The sequence below is a fragment of the Schistocerca piceifrons genome, chromosome 2 (assembly GCF_021461385.2).
Source record: "Schistocerca piceifrons isolate TAMUIC-IGC-003096 chromosome 2, iqSchPice1.1, whole genome shotgun sequence".
Lineage (NCBI taxonomy): Eukaryota > Metazoa > Arthropoda > Insecta > Orthoptera > Acrididae > Schistocerca > Schistocerca piceifrons.
In genome coordinates, this window is record NC_060139.1 from 244,165,537 (window position 1) to 244,187,909 (window position 22,373).

Sequence of the window (22,373 nt, forward strand, 5' to 3'; positions counted from 1 at the left end):
TGAGAAGTTGTCGAAAGCCGTTGACAATTTGTCAATCACAATCCGCCATCGATCAAACTAATTTAGATCTGGCGCCTTCCGTGCTCTACACACGGACACCACGCTCACTGAAGCTACGTGCAACGTACTTGGGTCTAACAGTCATTTCTTGCCAGGTGACGTTGCTAGCGGCTGGAGCGGTTTATACCGACAGGTCGGTGATCATAATGTTCTGACTGATCAGTGTATTGCAAGTTAACATTTATTTGTGCTGTACAAGCCACCACAGCATAACGGACAAGTCTTGTGCGCGGGCCTGGTTACGTAACATAAACGACTTATTTGGTGTTTTCCTTTGCCTCTATCCTCCAATACACTTGCAACCTTGCCAGTTTTCGCAACTAATTGCAGGACACTCTGTACACAAATCCTGCACTAGGACGCACTTCTCAGCTTTGCGCCCCCCCAACCGGACACTATTATTATGTGACGCGACCTTGACGGAGATCTTACAGTTATGGCGCCTCCGGTGCCGCTCTCCCCTTTTCCGCTCAAGCGGCAGCTTGTGTCGCTAGGGCCTTAAACCGGCCCGTATTATTCATAGTCATGCGTCTCGTACTGAGCCGCACGAAAATGTGACTAGAACGTAACTCGTCCATCCCAAAATTCTACCCACGTGAACTGCCCGTCCTAGGCCAGTATTACACTATCAAAAATGGTCTTAACACCTTTCATAAAAAAGATCTTTTATAAAAATGTGTTCTGCGGTACTTTTTTGTAGCTTTTTATAACTTAGCGTGGTGCTAGCTTTTATAAACCGTTTTTGAAAGGTCACCGGTTCAACTTCTATAAGAGGAACTTCGGTAACGTGAAGAAACGAAATATCGATATAATAAGACCAAAAACATTTTAGTATCATAACTTATTGCTTTATTTTTCGCACTGTTTAAAATAAGTTCGTTGCCTGAATAAAAACAGAACTTTCTACGGACCTGACAGAGTTGCACAGTCAATCACACTTCCAAGCGCAGGTGAGAGATTTCAATGAAATATTCGAAGTGTAATGAGACAAAATGCAGACACCCATCTGACTAAAGCCACTTTTTCACATGTAACGTCACTCCTGTATTCAAGCATTCTAATATCGAACGCCGCATTAATTTTACTTTCAAACAATGGTAGTGGTAATAGTTTGTTGATTGCGTTTCACATGTTTGATAAATTTTACGAATGACATGTGTCAATTGAAGCTGTTGTGTAATTTTTTAATTGTTCGACATGTTCCAATCAAATACACTTTTGGAAACAGCAGCTGACACACAGCTACTTCTCAAATGTAAAAATGCCTGTTGACAGTAACAAACTAAAAGTGGGTTAAATCACGACAGTAATTTTGAAAGTACGAACCGACAGCGTGTCCGCGCATCCTGTCACGTGACGTCCGTTCACGGTTGGCCGCAGTTGGTTGTATGGTTATACTGCTTCGTTTTTGGCTATGTCAATCAGTAATTCAGCCGATTGTGAAGTGCTCTCGGTTATTCGGTTCTTAAATGCGAAACAAGTTCGTCCTGCTGAAATTCACCGGCAGCTTGTTGAAGTTTATGGTGCAAGTGTTATGAATGATGGAAATGTGCGTAAATGGTGTAGGGCAGGCTGTTTAATGAAGGAAGGAAGGACAAATGTTTGTCATAATGAACGATCTCGACGGCCTACAGTCATGAATTAAGATATGACACAAAGGGTTGATGACAATTAGCCAAAACAGGCGCGTGACTATTGACGAGCTGTATCAGAATTTTCCAAAAGTCTCAAGATCAGTAGTTTTTCACATTGTTACTGACAAACTTCACTACAACAAAATTTTTGAGAGATGGTTGCCGAAATTGTCGACAGATGAACACAAAGCTAGTGGCACATTCTCTGACCGTTTTGGAGCGCTGTCAGAAGGATGGTGACGAGTTCTTGAGTTACATTGTGATCAATGATGAAACGTGATTTGCATACTACGCTCCAGAAAATAAACATCAATCCAGTGAGTGGCATCATTCAAAATCCGCGACGAAACCACGAAAATTTCCAAGATCATTCGACAAGCGAAATCACGACCACGGTTATTTGGACCCGGAATGGCATTCTTCTGTTGGACTTTTTGTCAAGAGTAATGACAATGCTGAGAGGCATTGTGAAACATTATTGAAGCTGAGGCGCGCTATTCAACATCGCCGGCGGGGACTGCTCTCTAGCGGCGTCGTTCTGCTTCACGACTGATCGGTCTAGCGTTAGTCCGCAGCTCGTGGACTTCCGGTAGCGTTCTCGCTTCCCGCGCACCGGGTCTCGGGTTCGATTCACGGTGGGGTCAGGGATTTTTCCTGCCTCGAGATGACGGTGTTGTGTCGTCTTCATCATCAACATTAATCTCCATTACGATCGGAGGAAGGCAACGACAAACCCCCCCCCCCCACTAGGACCTTTTCTAGTACGTCGGTGCGTGTATCGCGCATCGTCCCCTACGCTCCTAGGAGTACAGGACATCATCATCGGCCTCCCGTTACGACAAGAACTAAGACCCAGCTGGACGGGTTTCATTGGCAATTACTGGATCGTCCGCCATGCAGCCCTGACTTAGCACCATCAGACTCATCTGCTTCCAAAACTGAAGGCATTTCTTTGTGGAAAGCGCTTGGAAAGTGACGACATGTTGAAGGAAACTGTTACTAACTGGGTTAACGGCCGGCGGCAGAGTTATTTGATGGGATGCAAAAGCTGGTGCCACATCTTGAAAAATGTTTAAATGTTCACCGTGACTATGTTGAAAAGTGAAAGAACGTGCATATTGTTGTTCATGATACAGTTAGCATTCATAAGCAAAGTTTCTCTACTCCATTACAAATCGGTTCTAGATATCGTAATTTGAACAGTTCCCACCCCTACACTTGCTGTGCCATTCAACCTGTGTAGTTGCTACGTAGAATGTTATGTTTGCTTGCAGTGTGGCTGTGTGCTCCGCAAGTGCATGTGCGACTTGCTAGTCAGCGTGTGACAAAGCAGTAGGTCAGGAGTGGACGATAGGATTTACCAATGTAGGAAAAGCCGATATGCTCATGGTGGGAGAGTAGCAAGAATTCTATTCGTTTCTGTATTGTGCCTGCAGCAAGCTATTCCAATACAAGTCAGCCACCTCGGCAATTATATATCAACCTCTTACTTGAAAGTGGTAGTTCAACAGGAACAAGTGAGGACAGAAGAAGGCACAAATTACCGTTTTGGGTACTGTTGCAGTTTATCCGCATGCTAGCTCCCACGCAATCGCACGAGGAAGTGGTGTGAATCTGTCATGTGTACTACGCATTCTCAATCGACAAAGGTTCCATCCCTATCACGTCACTCTCCATAAAGAGCTGCAAGGAAACTATTCTAGTAATCTACATCCTTACTCCGCAAGCTACCTGACGGTGTGTGCCGGAGGGTACGAGTACCTCTATCGGTTCCACCTTCTATTCCAGTCTCGTATTGTTCGTGGAAAGAGGGATTGTCGGTATGCCTTTGTGTGGGCTCTAATCTCTCTGATTTTATCCTCATGGTCTCTTCGCGAGATATACGTAGGAGGGAGCAATGTACTGCTTGACTCTTCGGTGAAGGTATGTTCTCGAAACTTCAACAAAAGCCCGCACCGAGCTACCGAGCGTCTCTCTTGCAGAGTCTTCCACTGGAGTTTATCTATTATCTCCGTAACGCTTTCCCGATTACTAAATGATCCTGTAATGAAGCGCGCTGCCCTCCGTTGGATCTTCTCTATCTCTTCTATCAACCCTATCTGGTACAGATCTCACACCGGTGAGCAGTATTCAAGCAGTGGGCGAACAAGTGTACTGTAACCTACTTCCTTTGTTTTCCGACTGCATTTCCTTAGGATTCTTCCAATGAACCTCAGTCTGGCATCTGCTTTACTGACGATTAATTTTATGTGGTCAATCCATTTTAAATCACTCCTAATGCCTACTCCCAGATAGTTTATGGAATTAACTGCTTGCAGTTGCTGACCGGCTATATTGCAGCTAAATGATAAAGGATCTTTCTTCCTATGTATTCGCAGCACAATACACTTGTCTACATTGAGATTCAATTGCCATTCCCTGCACCATGCGTCAATTCGTTGCAGATCCTCCGGCATTTCAGTACAATGTTCTACTGTTATAACCTCTGGATAAACTACAGCGCCATCCGCAAAAAGCCTCAGTGAACTCCCGACGTTATCCACAAGGTCATTGATGTATATTGTGAATAGCAACGGTCCTACGACACTCCCCTGCGGCACACCTGAAATCACTCTTACTTCGGAAGACTTCTCTCCATTGAGAATGACATGCTGCGATCTGTTATCTAGGAACTCTTCAATCCAATCACACAATTAGTCTGATAGTCTAAATGCTCTTACTTTGTTCATTAAACGACTGTGGAGAACTGTATCAAACGCCTTGTGGAAGTCAAGAAACACGGCATCTACCTGGGAACCCGTGTCTATGGCTTTCTGAGTCTCGTGGACGAATAGCGCGAGCTGTGTTTCACACGATCGTATTTTTCGAATCCGATGCTGATTCCTACAGAGTAGATTTCTAGTCTCCAGAAAAGTCATTATACTTTAACGTAATACGTGTTCCAAAATTCTACAACTGATCGACGTTGGAAATAAAGGTCTACAGTTCTGCACGTCTGTTCGACGTCCCTTCTTGAAAATGGGGATGACCTGTGCCCTTTTCCAATCCTTTGGAACGCTACGCTCTTCTAGAGACCTACGGTACACCGCTGCAAGAAGGGCGGCAAGTTCCTTCGCGTACTCTGTGTAAAATCGAACTGGTATGCAATCAGGTCCAGCGCCCTTTCCTCTTGAGTGATTTTAATTGGTTTTCTATCCCTATGTCATGTATTTCGATATCTACCGTTTTGTAGTCTGTGTGACAATCTAGAGAAGGAACTACAGCGCAGTCTTCCTCTGTGAAACAGCGTTGGAAAAAGACATTTAGTATTTCGACCTTTAGTCTGTCATCCTCTGTTTCAGCACCATTTTGGTCACAGAGTGTCTGGACATTTTGTTTTGATCCACCTACCGCTTTGACATAAGACCAAAATTTCTTAGGATTTTCTGCCAAGTCAGTACACAGAACTTTACTTTCGAATTCATTGAACGCCTCTCGCATAGACCTCCTCAACACTACATTTCGCTTCGTGTAATTTTTGTTTGTCTGCAAGGCTTTGGCTATGTTTTTGTTTGCTGTGAAGTTCCCTTTGCTTCCGCAGCAGTTTTCTAACTCGGTTGTTGTACCATGGTGGCTCTTTTGCATCTCTTACAATCTTGCTTGGCACATTCTCATCGAGTGCATATTGTACGATGGTTTTGAACTTTGTCCACTGATCCTCAACACTATCTCTACTTGAGTACTCGTGTTATCTTCTGTACTCGTGTTATCTTCTGTACATGGGCATCAAGATAGGATACTCCAGATTTATCATGTCTCTTGTTCAGTGAAGAAGCCACATTTACCAATGACAACCAGGTAAACCGCCGGAACGTGCACTATTGGTCTATTGACAATTCCCGTTGGCCTCGTCAGGTGGAACGTCAGCGTTCATGAAGCATAAACGTGTGGTGAGGGATAGTGAACCATCAGCTCATAAGACCCTTTTTCATAGATAGAGCAATGAATGAGAACTAGTATTAAAGCCTACTAACGAGCCATCTTCCACAGATGCTAGAAGGCGTTCCTCTGCAGACTAGGAGGAACCTATGGTGCCAAAACGGTGGCTGTCCATCCCATATTGCACGAACAACTACAGAGTGTCTTTACGAATTGTTTCCAAATTCTTGGAGGACATTACCTTGGCCGACAAATTCCCAGACTGACTCCAGTAGCATTTTTCCTGCGGAGGAAAACTGAAAAAGGCTACCTACGAGGACATACCAACTACACCCGATGATATGCAACGGCATATTACTGCAATCTGCTCGGACGTCTCCACAGAAATGCTAGCGTGTGTGCAGTGGTTGCTCTGTACCAGACTGGAAGGATGTAGTGGCGCTGCCAGTGGTCCTTTTGAACATAACCTGTGATTGGATATTGTCTCGTTACTGGTCAGAATTGAGGTAACTAGTGTACACACTTGCATTGTTCTATAATATGTGCTACCATAGGTACTGTGAAAGTGTCAGAGTGGGAACTTTTCAAAATGAAGTATCTGGCAAATGACACACTAGAATCCTGCAACAAACATCGATGGCATTCTAATTTAGCCTACTTTTAATTTGTCCACGTCAAAAGGCATTGTGCACGTCAACAGGCATTCTTAATTTAAAAAGTGCACCTCTGCACAAAAAACAGTCTTTATAAGTGTTATTAAAATCTGTTTATTGGCCAACAATACGAACCCATGATTACCAACCATTCTGTGGAAATCGCGTATCAATAGCACTATCCATTTCGGCAATATTTGTGGTCCACGTTTTAGGTGATTCAGCCTTTATATTACACAGTATGATGTGCCGAACGGATATATTCGTCCGTTTAAGAAACTGTACAGTAGCAGCAAAAATAAAACAAAATAAAGTAAAGTAAGAAATGAAAGAGCGATTTTAACTTAAGTTATGATCGTCGATGTGTTAGATTGTCATTGAAAACGCAATTTTACTATTTATATGAATTTTAACTACTGAGATTCCAGTTTCATTTAAAACCACCGGTTTGGTCTGTGACTGCTCTCTTCTGAAGCAATAGGCAATGACCACCCTTAAGGATACTGAAGCTAGCATAGTATCAGTACTGTGGCATTTGATTTGTCTCTTCGTGAATGGGTTATATATTCTGAAGGATCAAACTAATCACCTAGCGATTAGTGTCCGTTTTATTTTCCCACAGCAGCCAAAACTCTGAAAAAATAGTGTTCTACGTCAACTAACGTAATATTTAGGCATATTGAATTATCATCATTCTTGTTCACACACAATTACACGAACTGCGCACTAATTAAAGTACCTGAAGGTAGGAGGGGGCAGTTGCGATAGCGTAATTTAATGGTCCTTTTGTAAATAAAATTTCACTTGGGTGCATGTTTTATTTATTTAGGTTATAATTAATATCAATATCTGTCATGATAATTACCATAATGCATAATAAAGACTGGCCCCTAGTGAGTTCGCGTTTACACAGCTATTTAATGCTTTTAGCTTGTTGTGATAACTAACTTTTGAAGACATCAATTTATGTCTCACTAAAATTACCCCCTCTCCTCTGTACTGCTGATCGTCACAACCCACCATCGCCATCATTGTTTCTTAGCGTACCCAAGCTTGGTATTCTGTACGAGGATCTGTCTCCAGCACTAGCACCAACATCAGCGTCAGCGTCGGCGTCGGCATCGGCAAATTCCAGTGATGTTGCAAGTTACCAGCAAGCATAGCACCCAGCAATATTGGCATAGTCTTCGGTAATGTTCGGCACCCATGCTATTTTCTTTAACATTCGGCCCTATTTACGGCTTCGTGGCTACCTTTTACTGATTTTAAGACGGTACACATAAATATCGGTTTTGCTGCTATCTTATCGATTTTTTGGAAACTAAAAATACATGACTTTAAATGTTTAATAATCTTTTCCTAGTAATAAACAAATGGCCATTTCTTCACGAAGACAGACGTACAAATATCGGTCAAGCAGTCACCTCATCGCGGTAATTCAAAAATTATACGAATACTCAGTGTTAAACAATTTTTATTTAACAAAACACGGACCTATTAAACTGCGCTGAGAAGGTATCGAATAGGTAGTAAATTTTTTAATACATCTTTCTCACATAAATGTGTGCCTGATTTATCGCAAGCAGATGTTAAGGGGGTCACTCCCCTTACCTCTCTATTTGGAATCACGTTACTGAATATGCTAAACCAGAAACTAAAATTAGGTGCAAATCATGCAGTGAGAGCTAACATACTTCTGTGAGTTGCGTGCGCCTGTAGATGGATGGACTGCTATCTTAATACGAAGACTAAATGTACATTGTTGACTCTTAGATTAAGTGCTGTGAATGAAGTAACGGCATCGCGCTACAGTTCAAAAGTTTTGATCGGCAGACGTACTTTCCACCTGCCAAAAACAGAGCAGATGAATGTATTCGCAAAGAATGAACTTCTTATGTTTCGTTACATGATGGTTATATGATAAATGACACTGGACAAATAGCTTTAAGTACGTTGCAGCAGACACACAGACATAGGTTTCCTAGTTTTATTTTCATTGGCTTGTGGAAGAAAATGTTAAAGTCACCAACACAGAGTTGACTTGTAATTTAGCATTTTATCTCAGTTGTTCATTTTTGAAATTAGTTACGTTATTTCGACAATTATCACTCTTACGCTCAGTTGCAGTAGGCTAACATATTATGGACTTCACGAGTGCCTGAGAGAATTGGGTGGATAGCGCACATTCTTCCGAAAGTGTAGTATGCCGGTATATGGGTGGACTTAATGGCAGACTGAATTTACGTTGACTCATAAGTGAAAGGCGGTGAATAAAGTTATGGAATTCATTTGCAGCACAAAGAGTCTGACTGACAATCTTCCCGCTCGCCGTTCACGAATGGTTCTAGTTGATGACGAGAAACAAATATTCCTGACTACTAATAGTGGTAGGGTGTAAATGTGATCGGGACAATAGTGGAACTAAAACGATGGGAGGGAGTGCTGTAACTGGAACACATTGTCGAAACGAGGGAAAATACAGGAATCGTCAAACCGTAATTGAACGTGAAATTCTTCAAAAATATGGAGTCATATACCTCTGGAAACATAAAAGCTTTGTGTCACCCAGAATTGATGTATTCTGAGTATGTGCTGTCAAGGTGTACCCTGTGCACTATCGCAATGACATGACTCGTTTGCAAAATATAGTGTAGATGATGAAACAAAGCTTACTGTTCATGTCTTGCTATGCCGATGAATGTACTAGGGTGAGAGGATGTTAATAGCGTTTTATTTCAGCAACTAAGAGACAAGTTACATTAAAAAGTTTAGCGATCTATACAAGTAAAGGCTTGACATATGCAAGTGTTTGAGCTGCAGTTGCACAAGAAAAACGTCCACATTTTCTTTTTATCATACTACAAGCAACTAGGAGGAACGCAAATTTGTGGGCATGTGGTCTGCTTGAATATGTAGGAATAGTGGTAAGAAAGCGCATTACTTCCTTTTTCAATTGAGATACGCTCATTGGTCATAGACGCTGGTCTCAGCAGCAGACACCACGCTTCTCTGACCATTGGGCTCTGGACTGGTGAAGGAGTGGGGATAGCATGAGCGATGGGTGTGGGAATGGGGAGTCCGCTTGACGAGTACAGAAGACCGTTGTCACAGGCTGTGCCCTACACTTGGGTCCAGTGGTGGAGCAGGAGAGCAAGGCTTTTTTATTCCCCTCTCATTACAGACGCCACCGTTGCTGGACCGTTCAGCTGTGCAACAGAATCTACAAGGAATTCATCACAGCAGTATCTGTGGCGCACTTGGGAGACGCTACACTGTGTGCTGTTTGTTTAAACATAGATGCGGCAGTCATACGCGCGCTATCCCGGCAGTTTGCATTCCTAAACTGCAGAGTATCGACGGTGGCGAAGACAGTGGTCGTAGTTGCAAACTAGAAGCAGTGTCTACATGCTAGACACACACACACACACACACACACACACACACACACACACACACACACACACACACACACAGAGAGAGAGAGAGACAGACAGACAGACAGAGACAGACAGACAGAGAGAGAACACAAAGTTGCGAGGTAAGTTCATTTGAGAGAAATGTAGGCCTGGTGCATATTTGTTAAATGTACATCGTTTAATGCTGAATATTTAAATTATTACATTACCACGATGTGGTATTTATTTGACCGATATTTTTGTGTGTGTCTTCCTGAAAAAAGCAGCCATTGTGGAATTCTGAGAAAAACATTATTAAACAGTTATGTCAAGTATTTTTACTTTTGTTTCCCAAAAATTGAAACAATATCAGCAAAACCCATATTTATCTTCTTAAAAACTCTGTGAAATTACAAAAGCGGTGTTTACATTTGTCTTCCTAAAAAGTGGGGAAAAATAGCACCGAAAGACATTTACCTGTATCTTCTTAAAAGGTGGGGGGAAATCAGCAAAATAAAAATGAAATGTGCATCTTCTTAAAAGTTAGCCACAAAACAGCGAAGGTGCTCAACATTCTTTAAAACTAGGCCGGTACCACTAGGTGCTATGCTACGCTGGTAGTTTATAATGTAACCTGTATATATTGCTGTTGCTTCTTTTTGAGTTAGGTCCACATTAAGAATGATAATCTTGCGGACACAAAGGAATAGTGAGTGTGGTAGTAGGGACGTAGCCAGCAGAAGCATGGAGGGGGCATTCATTTTTGTGACACGAATTGCGAAAATTAAAAATAAAAGTTATCACTTCAAGCTAAAAGCGTTGAACAAACACGAGCCCACTAGGCGAACATTTTGTCCATAAAATACGGTAATTATCGTGGCACCTACTGACCATTAATTATAGCCAAAAAAAACGAAACATGCACCCAAGTGAACAGTTTGTTTACATAAGAGTCATTAAATTATATTAGTGTAACTGGCTGGTTTGTTTCCCTGAAGAGAATAATTGCCCCCCCCCCCCTCCTTTGTTCCAGAACACACATACCCCCTTGCTCCCAATGGCCTGAAATACGCCAGACAAAATGAGGATTACATAATATTGCCATCGTTGTACTTGAGCTAAGCGTTAGATACAGCAGGTCGACATACCGTTCATAAAACGCGTCACAGATAACATTTTCAGATGTTTCACAGAAGTGATATGAAACTTACTTGATAAACTGTTTAGAAATGAAGTGGTTTGGAACCAAAGTGTCTCAGAAGCGCCACTCCAGTCAGCCTTGGACTTCCTCATTTCTGTTAACGGCATGGAGGTGGTTCTGTCCTCACGTAAACCTTGGTGTGCCATTCTCTAACTTTACTTAGATTGCTGCTCTGAAAATATCAATACTATCATCCAGCTGAATGACCATTGGTATTTAGTTTTCCAGTGAGTAGAACTCCTGTGTGTAAAAGTAAATGAAAAGTTAGTCCGAAGTATTCTTAGTATTCTTAGTACCCTAACGATGTGAGGGTAACACTCCCCCCGCGCCCCCTCCTGCTGTTCTTGATAGGACCCCAGTGGCGTATCAGAAAACTGGGAAGAATTTTAGTGCAGAATTCGACGAGAATCACCAATAGGTAGCAAAGAAAGCTAATCACTTGCAGAAAATTATCTTGCCTGTGCTGTCCAGAATTTTCTGCACTTCCTTTGGACAGGATGTCAAACGTGTTCATGTTTTGTCCTTCCTTCTGTGTGATCTCCAGAATTAAAATTTAGTCCAAGACGACGCAAGTTCTGAGAACTAGCGACGAGTAGTTCTAACTATGAATACTACAGTCTTGTGAAACCTTCACTCCATCTGTATCAGAGCGTAATACAGCCAGCAACAATGGCAGCTGCCAGATGAGTTGCGTAGCTACCATACGCTACGTCCACTTCACTGGCTAAGCAATGCAACATCTCCATGATGCGTCATATCACAGATTAAGTGTGCCGGAGTACCGTAACTACAACGCAGGTTGCAACTTTAGTGCCACAGCTTAAAAAAAAAAGAAAAAAAACGCAATCTCTTCAACTTCTGCTTTCCGTCCGTAGTACTTGGTACGTACCACTAAGCACAATTCAACATCCTCTTGGATTTAAAGAAAATGATCGTATTGCATCCGCACTTCTGCAAAAATTTGTGTATGTATTGACACTTCTATCAGGCTGAAAAGAATTCATTCTATTCCACTTACGTTTTCGTCTTTCAGGGACGAATTTTTTCATCCTCTTAGTAGCTGTGTTTTACCATTCTCCGGTGTTTCTTAACCCTTAATTCGCGACGTAACTTTTCTGTAACTACAAGGCGTGTCCTCTGGGACCCCTAACTTTAAACAAAGATTTTAGCTGTAAAAATTTAATTTATGTTATACAACATTTATGGTTACAAATAGGTAAGTGCTGTTTAAATACTCTTTGTCGATTTTATTGCACTAATTAAAGCCAGCAGAATTTTTTTATCACGCAAAAAATTACTTTTGTGAAGTTTCTTCAATAGTACACATAAACGAACTGTTAGAGAACTGAACCTTACCTTTTAAAAAATACTGGTATCTCTGTAGCAAGCAAATTTTCACGTAAAACTAATTTCAGGGATTTAAAAACACGCATATAAAAACTGAGCTCTATAGTCAGAAAAAGAAAGGCTGCAGAATTAACGTTCAGTATTGAGATCTACATTTTTCTTTACCACCACTCAGAACACATTTAATTTTAACTAACACTAAGTATTTTGTTGGAGAAACTGAAAGGTGCTCATCACCATTGTCCTGAAGTTCTTCCTCTGAATAGTCCTTTTGTGTGCTAGCAGAATTCTGATCACTGGCTATTTAAAAATCGTTATTTTCTTTGTCTACTTCTTGTTCTATGTCATTGGCATCATTCTCCAGCCACTGACTAAAATTTCCGTTGAATTTGAATGCGTAAATTGTCACGTTCTTGTGAACACATTTTGTACTCAAATGACTAAAACAGATCCGCAGTTCACAAGGTGGGGTCCAGCAGACCCCATCACATGTCAACAACACATATCAGTAACAATCAGGTAATAATAAATCAAGTAAGGCGATAACGTAACTGGCAATAATAAATCAAGTAAGGCGATAACGCAACTGGCAATAATAATATGTAGGGTTGGTGATTAAAGGATGGTATGTGGTATATAAAAACAATCCGCCGTAACTGACCTACGAGAGCGACTTAGAAAATTCTGGCATGGTCTGAGAGCGCACACCTTGTGAGTTGTGAGTTAAAGTACATCATCTTTTCTTTACTGTCCATTTTGCCACCAAATGTAGTCTCATTTATCTGTCTACAGTTCTGACTTTACTCCCCACAAATGAACTGCTTTTCCCATTACGGATATATATAAGTTTGTACTATGTCCTTTATAATTACTTCAAAGTAGTACTCCACACTAAATGTAAGGTCTCATCACACCGGTGTGTTCTATAGAACAAAAATAAAATGTGAAGAACTCGTTGTTTGTAACAGGAAGGGCCTTCGCGACTACAATATTGTTACGAAAAAAGAATTACTAAATAAAAAACTCCTTTCTGTTGCCTAAATGCCAACAATGCTTTGAGACTTTATTAGAGGATAAACAGTTCTATTTCCCTTTTGTCTCACGGACTAAATAACGTATAACATGAAATGTATTCCCAAATTGCAAATACCATACCCACAATACTATTCAATTTACTCAAAAAATATGAAGATTTGTGCCAGACCGGGACTCTAAACCAGATTTCAGACTTGTCGCAAGCTGTCGCCTGAACTGCTTCGGCCACCTGAGCAAGCTTTCATGTCCAAACCATACCTCCAACTATTCCAGTATCTGCTTCCCATAGTGCTCGCACAATTAAGTCATTCCAACATAGCTTTAGAGTTTCTTATTTGCATGGATGTCTGAAGGAACATTGCTTCAAAGTCCACCGACATGCACGGACACTACACTAATATAATTGATAAATTATAATTTATAATAAAGTGTTGTAATAAATTATAACAACAAATTATAAATTATAATAAATTATAACAAAAACTATAACAATTTATAGTAAATAAAATGTAACATATTGGGTCTTTACATACACTAATGTTAATGCTCTGAAGTATTACCTTGTAAAACATGCGATCAGCAAAACACATCATCTCAGCAAATGCGTTTTGCCACGCATGCAGTACACAGTAGAAGCAGCTAAGAAACACAGCAAGAGACGGCACCATACTTCCAAAAACGGCGGCGATCAGCGACCGGGGACATGGAGGGTGCTTCCCGAAGTCCACAAACAGAGGCAGCAGGCTGCGCTCGAAGGTGATGCTGACGAACAGAATGACGGCGCACACCTCGGCCAAGTGCCAGGCTACCACCTTCCAGCGTATTTCTTTCGTCCTGTGGCAAAAGTTTTCAAGTGTAACTCGCAACCATACAGCTAAAATTACTGTAGGAACAGCGGCGAGAAAAGCCACCGCGGCGAGAAAAGTCATTATTTGGAACATTTCTCCACTTATCTTTACCAGTAAACTGACAATCCAGAAATATCTGAACACACTTGAATGTATTGTAAACCTGAGACTTCTCCACAGTTTCACACACAGGTGAAGAGGTCTTAGCGAGCGTTTCATCCAGCCGTTACGGAGACTGTATCTAATTATTTGATAAATAATAATGAAACTCCTTTCTTAGATTCTTTTCATGTCACTGAACTTTTATTTCATGCTGTTCGCACTCAACCATTTGTGACTGGGGTATAGATTTTTCCACTAAGCACCGAATCCTGTGTATATTACCCACATTCTGTGCCTCCAAAATTCTCTCTTTATCCTGTGTATGAATGAGTGAGTGAGTTTGTCTTTCACGTGGTAGCAATACAGTGTCTGTCTGCCCGCTGTGGTAGTAACATTGCAGCCAACGTAACTTATGCGCCTGTGGATAGCATACAAGGTATAGCGCCATAATCTAAGAATGAAATTAAGAACTAAAGTAGCTTTTCCAAACTCTGTCAACATACGCTTGAGCATTTTGATGCTAAAATTGATAAATCTCAGAGGTATCAGATGAATATGTTTCCCTAAATACTTTGTTTTATGGGAAAAAAACAAGTGGCGCTAAATAATAAAGCTGGAAAGCCAAAAATTGTTCAGAATGTGCAAATGTATGTCACAATCAACTATTGCAAGTTTCAACTTTATCTGAACAACATTTCGGTCAAAATTGGCGTGTTTACGAAAAATCGAACGCGCTAAATATTAGACTCCGAAATATCAAAACTCTTATGAAGCTTCGTTTTTAATTAAAACATTAACCTGGTGACCCCATTAAGCTATTCTAATAGTTTTCAAAAAATTCACTAAAAGCTAAATTTGGAACAAGAACACCCTTATTTATAATAGTACCAGCTAAATTAATGATAGTCAGTTCCGATTTCGGCACGTGATTACATCCATTAAATAACAGTGTCACAACAGTTTCAAGACTTTGATCTAAATACCAATCAATACAAGGTAGCAAAGAGGCAATTCAGAGGTAATGTTGTTCTGTCAGTAGCGTTCTAAAAATTCTAGCTAGCAAAGTTTAAATACAGTCGAGCTAAAACTCTCTCTGTAATTAAAGCCAACTTAACTGCACTGATATAAAAATTACGAAGACTCTAAATTGAGTCATGACAGTGAAATGTGTGTCCAAGAAAGCGGCCATTTGAGGGCATGCAGCAGATTACGTCAGATGTTCCGTTCGGCCATCCGCTGCGCGGATATATAAATACGGCTGAGAGGCAGTACGTACACACACACACACACACACACACACACACACACACACACACACTTCGCACCCAGCTATCTCTGTCTTAAGCGCTACCTAGGATGACGTAACAGCCAATCTGATGCTAAATTCATGTTCCCGGTAAGAATAAGAAGTGAAATCGCGAGGACTGTACATCGTCCTGGATCGCTTAGATTTCGGGGAAGTAATTTTTGTGTACGAACGTAATGTTAACAAAACGAAGTTACAAGTGGTGAGATTATTTTCCACTTTTCTAACGAGCAATTAACTTTGATTGTTAGAAGTCTGAGTGAAAGATCGATTAATGGGAACTTCTGAAGTGTTCATAGCGCTATTTATGATAAAGACCATCATCATCATCATCATCATCATCATCAATATTACTACGTTGTGCGTGTGAAGTTTTATCAAATATATTTCAGTCACAGATTTACGCAGGGGGGGGGGGGGGGGCAAAAGTACAAATATGATGGTCACAATCACAGGTCATCTGTGTGCTTATCTAAACAGTGACTATGCACATTTCTAGTAAAATATCAATTTTTCTCGCTATTCTGGACATCGGCGTGGTTAGAGTCAGGAACATCAGATTGTGAAAAAGTAGTTTCAGTTTCTGCCTATGACATTTAGTAAACTCACAGTACGACTTAGATCGTTGAAGAAAAGAGGCGTTTTCTTTTTTTGTTCGAACTGGCGTTGCAGACCCACTACCACCGAGGAATACTTTTTACGGGATCCTGACTGATCCCTCTGCCATCCTAAATGTCGGAGTTTCCCCCGTCACTCTGCCTAAAAAGCCACAGGAGTGGTCAGTGCAGCCACTTCAGTAAATTTGGCTCAGGAAATTCTTCATTACCTGTGGAGACGGTTCACCGCGTACCCACTGAGCCAATGAAAGAAATGAGACGCTTTCTTACCGAAGTTCTAAACACGCCCAGTCCTCTCAATCACGAGAAGAAGAGTGAAAGTCGCCGCCAACTTTGCTTAACACGTATTGGCATCCATTTTTTTGGAGTTATTTCTGTGTAGAGTCACGTCGGTAAGAATATGGTCGCGTCATGAGGGTATCCACGTGCCTACTTCAATCACCCTAACTACGCGCACACGCCATCTGCCGTGGTTGGGTAAGAGCTGCCGCATTTGCTGCCCTTCGATTTCATTTCTAGAATTTCTCATGGTCAACAGTGTCTCCCATCTTCATCTCTAGGTGGTTTCAAATGTTATACTAGTTGGGCCTTTTGAGCGCTGGACGAGCAATAATCAGACAATTATTTTTCCTCTTTTAACTTCTCATTCAATTGGAGGACTCGCTGTACAAAGAATAATCTAGAACTGTGGACTGATGCTGTCCCATTATCTAGAAGCTACCTCGCATTATGTTGTGTTTTATTGTTTTTCTTACATGTTCCTGTGGCCCGCCCTCTGTCCCTTACTCTGTAACATGATACGGCTGAAAACTCCGCTGTAGATTAGATATCAGATGCTAACACCGTCAAGATGACACGATCTTCAGGTATGATAGCTTTTATCTGGAGGCAGGTATGCAGTAAGAACAACATATTCATATACTTTGTCGTCGTCGTCGTGGTCTTCAGTCCTGGGACTGGTTTGATGCAGGTCTCCATTCCACTCTAACCTGTGCAAGCTGCTTCATCTCTTAGTATTTACTGCAACATACATCCTTCTGAATCTGCTTAGTGTATTCATTTCTTGCTCTCCCTCTACGATTTTTATACTCCATGCTGCCCTTCAACACTAAATTGGTGATCCTTTTTTTTGTTTTGGTTTTAGGGCGCAAAACTGCTATGGTCATTAGCGCCTGGTCCATGACTCAGGAAACAGTAAAAAACCGAAATTGAAAACCAGCAGCAATGGGAACGAAAGTCATAAAATTGGAGAAACTAAAAGCAGAAGGAAGGCTTAAAAATTCACTACAGAAAGGGGTTGGTTGTCCCCCCCCCTCCAAAAAAAAAAAAGCTTCAAATGACTGACGTCATTTCACTGGCACTAATAAACTTGAGAACGCGGTCGGCTGAGCGCGTGTCATCTGCTAAAATCGACGATATATCAGGCGATAGCTGTAGAAGGGAGCGTAACGGATTAAAATAGGGGCACTCAATTAAAAGGTGTCTTACCGTCCACAGCTGAGAGCAGTGGGGACAGAGTGGGGGAGGATCGCCGCTTAAAAGATGTCGATGGCTAAAAAGACAGTGCCCTATCCGGAGTCTAGTTAAAATTACCTCCTCCCGACGACGCGTTCGGGAGGAAGAGGTCCAAGCACAAGGAAGAGCTTTCACGTCCCGCAATTTATTTTGGGGAAGTGTCGACCAATGCGCGTGCCATAAATGAACAACACGACGACATAAAACGCTCCGTACATCGGCGAAGAGAAGTGATTGAATAGCTGGCCGAAGAAGAGAGATTGCAGCCTTGGCTGCAATGTCGGCCGTCTCATTTCCACAGATACCAACGTGTCCCGGGAGCCAGAGGAACGGCACCGAGACGCCCCCCAGGTGGAGCAAGCGCAGACAGTCCTGAATCTGGTGGACCAGAGGGTGGACAGGATAAAGAGCTTGGAGACTGAGGAGAGAGCTGAGAGAATCTGAGCAGATAACGTACTGTATCCGCTGATGGCGGCGGATGTAGTGGACAGCCTGGAGAACAGCGTAAAGCTCCACAGTATAAACCGAACACTGGTCGGGAAGCCGAAAGTGATTTGGGGTGTCGCCAACAATATAGGCACTCCCTACACCTAACGATGTTTTCGAGCCGTCGGTGTAAATAAATGTGGCGTCCGTCATTTGTGCACAGAGCAGCAAATGCCCGACGATAAACAAGTGAAGGGGTACCATCCTTGGGAAATCGACAAAGGTCACGGAGCAGGCAGATCCGGGGACGGAGCCAAGGCGGTGCTGTACCCCAAGTTATCAAGAAGGTTTTAGGAAAGCGGAAGGAAAGAGAATGGAGCAGTTGACGGAAGCGGACTCCCGGTGGTAGTAGGGTGGAGGGGCGGCCTGCATACCCTACATCAAAAGAGGCGTCGAAAAAAATGTCATGGGCTGGATTAGCAGGCATGGAAGACAGATGGCTAGCATAACGACTCAGAAGGACTGCTCGCCGATTGGACAGCGGAGGTTCAGCAGTCTCAGCATAAAGGCTTTCCACAGGGCTGGTGTAAAAAGCTCCAGACACTAAACGTAATCCACGGTGGTGGATAGAGTCGAGACGCTGAAGAATAGACGGCCGAGCAGAGGAGTAGACTGTGCTTCCATAGTCCAATTTCGAGAGCACTAAGGCGCGATAAAGGCGGAGAAGGACCACTCGGTCCGCTCCCCAGGTGGTACCATTCAGGACACGGAGTGTGTTGAGGGATCGCAGACAGCGAACCGAAAGATAGGAAACGTGGGAGGACCAGCACAGTTTTCTGTCAAACATAAGACCCAAGAATTTAGCGACGTCCGAAAACGGAAGGTTGACAGGTCCTAGATGTAAGGAGGGTGGAAGAAACTCCTTTCGTCGCCAAAAATTAACACAAACGGTCTTACTGGGAGAAAAACGGAAGCCGGTTTCGATGCTCCAAGAGTGGAGGCGATTGAGACATCCTTTAAGACGTCGTTCAAGAAGGCTGGTCCGTTGAGAGCTGTAGTAGATCGCAAAATCGTCTACAAAGAGGGAGACCGAGACATCAGGAAGGAAACAATCCATTATTGGATTTATGGCGATGGCAAACAGTACAACACTCAGCACGGAGCCCTGGGGTACCCCGTTTTCTTGGGAGAAAGTACGGGAAAGAGTAGTGTTCACCCGCATCCTAAATGTGCGCTCTGCCATAAATTCGCAAAGAAAAAGGGGCAGCCGGCCTCGAAAACCCCAAGAGAACAGTGTGCGGAGGATGCCTGTCCTCCAAAAGGTATCGTATGCTCTCTCCAGATCAAAAAATATTGCTACCGTTTGGCGTTTACGGAGAAAATTGTTCATGATATAAGTGGAGAGAACAACAAAATGGTCAACTGCAGAACGATGCTTTCGGAATCCGCATTGGGCAGGTGTTAAAAGACTGCGGGATTCCAGCCACCAAGCTAAACGGTAATTCACCATACGCTCCAAAACCTTACAGACACTACTCGTGAGAGAAATGGGCGATAGCTACAGGGGAGATGTTTGTCCTTTCAAGGTTTCGGAACGGGAACGACGATAGCTTCCCGCCATCGTCTGGGGAAAGTACTGTCGGTCCAAATTCGATTATAAAGGCGAAGGAGGTAACGCAGACTATGGGTTGATAAATGCAGCAACATTTGGACGTGGATACCATCCGATCCTGGGGCGGAGGAGCGAGAAGAGGAGAGTGCATGTTGCAGTTCCCGCATGGAGAAAACAGTATTGTAGCTTTCGCGATTTTGAGAGGAGAAAGCAAGATGTCGCACTTCCATTGCACGTTTCTTCGGGAGAAACGCTGGCGGGTAATTTGAAGAGCTCGAAATCTCAGCAAAGTGCTGACCCAATGAGTTAGAAATTGCGACGGGGTCCACTAATGTATCATGCGCGACAGTGAGCCCAGAGACCGGGCAGAAGCTAGGCGCGCCTGAGAACCGTCGAAGCCGACTTCGAACTTCCGAGGAGGGAGTGAAGGTGTTAAATGAGCTAATAAAGAATTTACAACTTGCCTTCTCGCTATCGCGGATGACGCGACGGCATCGCGCACGGAACTGCTTATAGCGGATATAGTTGGCCAAAGTAGGATGGTGGCGGAAAATGCGAAGAGCACGTCGCCGCTCACGTATTGCGTCACGGCATGCCTCGTTCCACCAAGGAACTGGGGGGGGCGCCGGGGCAATTCGGAGGTGCGTGGGATTGAACGTTCCGCAGCTGTAAGAATAACGTCGGTAATATGTGTGACCTCATCGTCGACGCTGGGAAAGCGACGGTCATCGAATGTCGCTAGAGACGAAAAAAGTGTCCAATCGGCTTGGGCAAACTTCCAGCGTCGCGGCCGCATATATGGCTGTTGAGGCTGCAGTCTAAGGACACATGGAAAGTGGTCACTCGAGAGTGTATCATCAAGGGCGAACCATCCGAAGCGCCGAGCTAGCGGAACGGTACCGACCGCAAGGTCCAAATGAGATAAATGTGTCGTGGAAGCAGACAAAAATGTAGGGACCCCAGTGTTGAGGCAAACTAGATCCGCTTGGTGGAAGACGTCTAGCAATCGTGAGCCACGTGGACAAGGATGTGGAGATCCCCAAAGCGGGTGGTGGGCATTGTAGTCCCCAACCAGCAAATAGGGGGGTGGAAGCTGACCAAGAAGATGAAGGAGATCAGCTCGTGCCATTGGTATGGACGATGGAATGTATACAGTACAAAGAGAGAACGTGTATCCGGAACGGGAAAGACGGACGGCGACAGCTTGGAAGGAAGTGGTTAAATGGATTGGATGATAATGGAGAGTTTCATGGAGAAGAATCACGAGTCCTCCATGTGCTGGAGTGCCTTCAACAGAGGGGAGATCAGATCGGACGGACTGGAGATGAGGGAGACAAAGCGATCATGGGGACGCAGCTTTGTTTCCTGAAGACAAAAGATGACTGGCGAGTAGGATCGCAAGAGGACCGACAATTCATCCCGATTGGCTCGAATACCTCGCATATTCCAGTGGATAATGGACATAGGGTGAACAGAAAATGGAGGAATGTGACCAAGGTCGCTGTCAACTTAACGACTGCTCAGAGCTTGCGACCGACAGCAGGGAATGGCATTCAGCCGAAGGCAGAAGATCCTGATCCATAGGTTGGTCAGGAGCAGCTCCTGCCACCAGCGATCGGCCAGTTGATCGGCCGCCAGCAGTGCGCCTCGGCGACACAGAAGACGGCCGAGGGCGATTCCGGCCAGATGGTGCTGTAGATGGGACATGCCTTGGCGGAGAAGGAGATGAACTGGGTTTCTTAGTAGCCTTCTTGGAAGTATGATGTTTAAATGGAGGAGGAACCGATGGTTGGGAAGTTGCGGTACGTGAAAACTCTTCACGAGTATGCTTTTTTTTCGAAGTCTTGGTGTCTGACTTTTGGGCTCGAGATTTAGCAGAACCCGACGAAGGGTGAGCCAGAGAGTGGGCAGGCGAAAGTGGTGAGGTTGAACGGGCGATCTTTGCGCTGGCCGATCTGACGACCGTGGTACTAAAGGTGAGGTCGCAAGTCTGCGTGGCCGCCTCCTTTGTTGGCCGAGGAGAGGCAAGGACAGTGCTGCATTTTCCTGTTTGAGGCACAGTGGGCTGTCGACTGGCGAATAATTTTCGAGCAGCAAAGGTCGACACCTTTTCCTTCACTCTAATTTCCTGGATGAGCTTTTCGTCCTTAAAAACGGGGCAATCTCGAGAGGAAGCAGCGTGGTCACCCATACAGTTGATGCAGCGAGGGGATGGAGGTGGACAAGCACCCTCATGGGCATCCTTGCCACACGTTACACAATTGGCCGGATTGGAACAGGACTGGCTGGTGTGATTGAACCGCTGACACTGATAGTAACGCGTAGGGTTTGAGACGTAAGGGCGAACGGAAATTATCTCATAGCCTGTTTTGATTTTCGATGGGAGTTGAACTTTGGCAAATGTCAAGAAGACAGTGCGGGTTGGAATGATGTTCGTGTCAACCCTTTTCATAACCCTATGAACAGCCGTTACGCCCTGATCAGACAGGTAGTGCTGAATTTCTTCATTAGACAATCCATCAAGGGAGCGTGTATAAACGACTCCACACGAGGAATTTAAAGTGCGGTGCACTTCAACCCTGACAGCGAAGGTGTGGAGCAGTGAAGTACGCAGCAATTTTTGTGCCTGGAGGGCACTGACTGTTTCTAACAACAGGGTGCCATTCCATAATCTGGAACAGGACTTTACAGGACCTGCAATTGC

The 22,373-nt window shown here is 43.5% G+C and overlaps 1 protein-coding gene across 1 annotated transcript in view; it reads right to left on the reverse strand.

The window, feature by feature from the left end:
- The window catches only part of LOC124775289 (sterol O-acyltransferase 2-like), a 176,065-nt gene that overhangs the window by 11,516 nt on the left and 142,176 nt on the right, over nt 1-22,373 (reverse strand). The window contains exon 7 of the mRNA XM_047250127.1: nt 13,804-14,077. Coding sequence (XP_047106083.1) covers nt 13,804-14,077 — 274 coding nt within the window. The remainder of the gene's footprint in view (nt 1-13,803; nt 14,078-22,373) is intronic.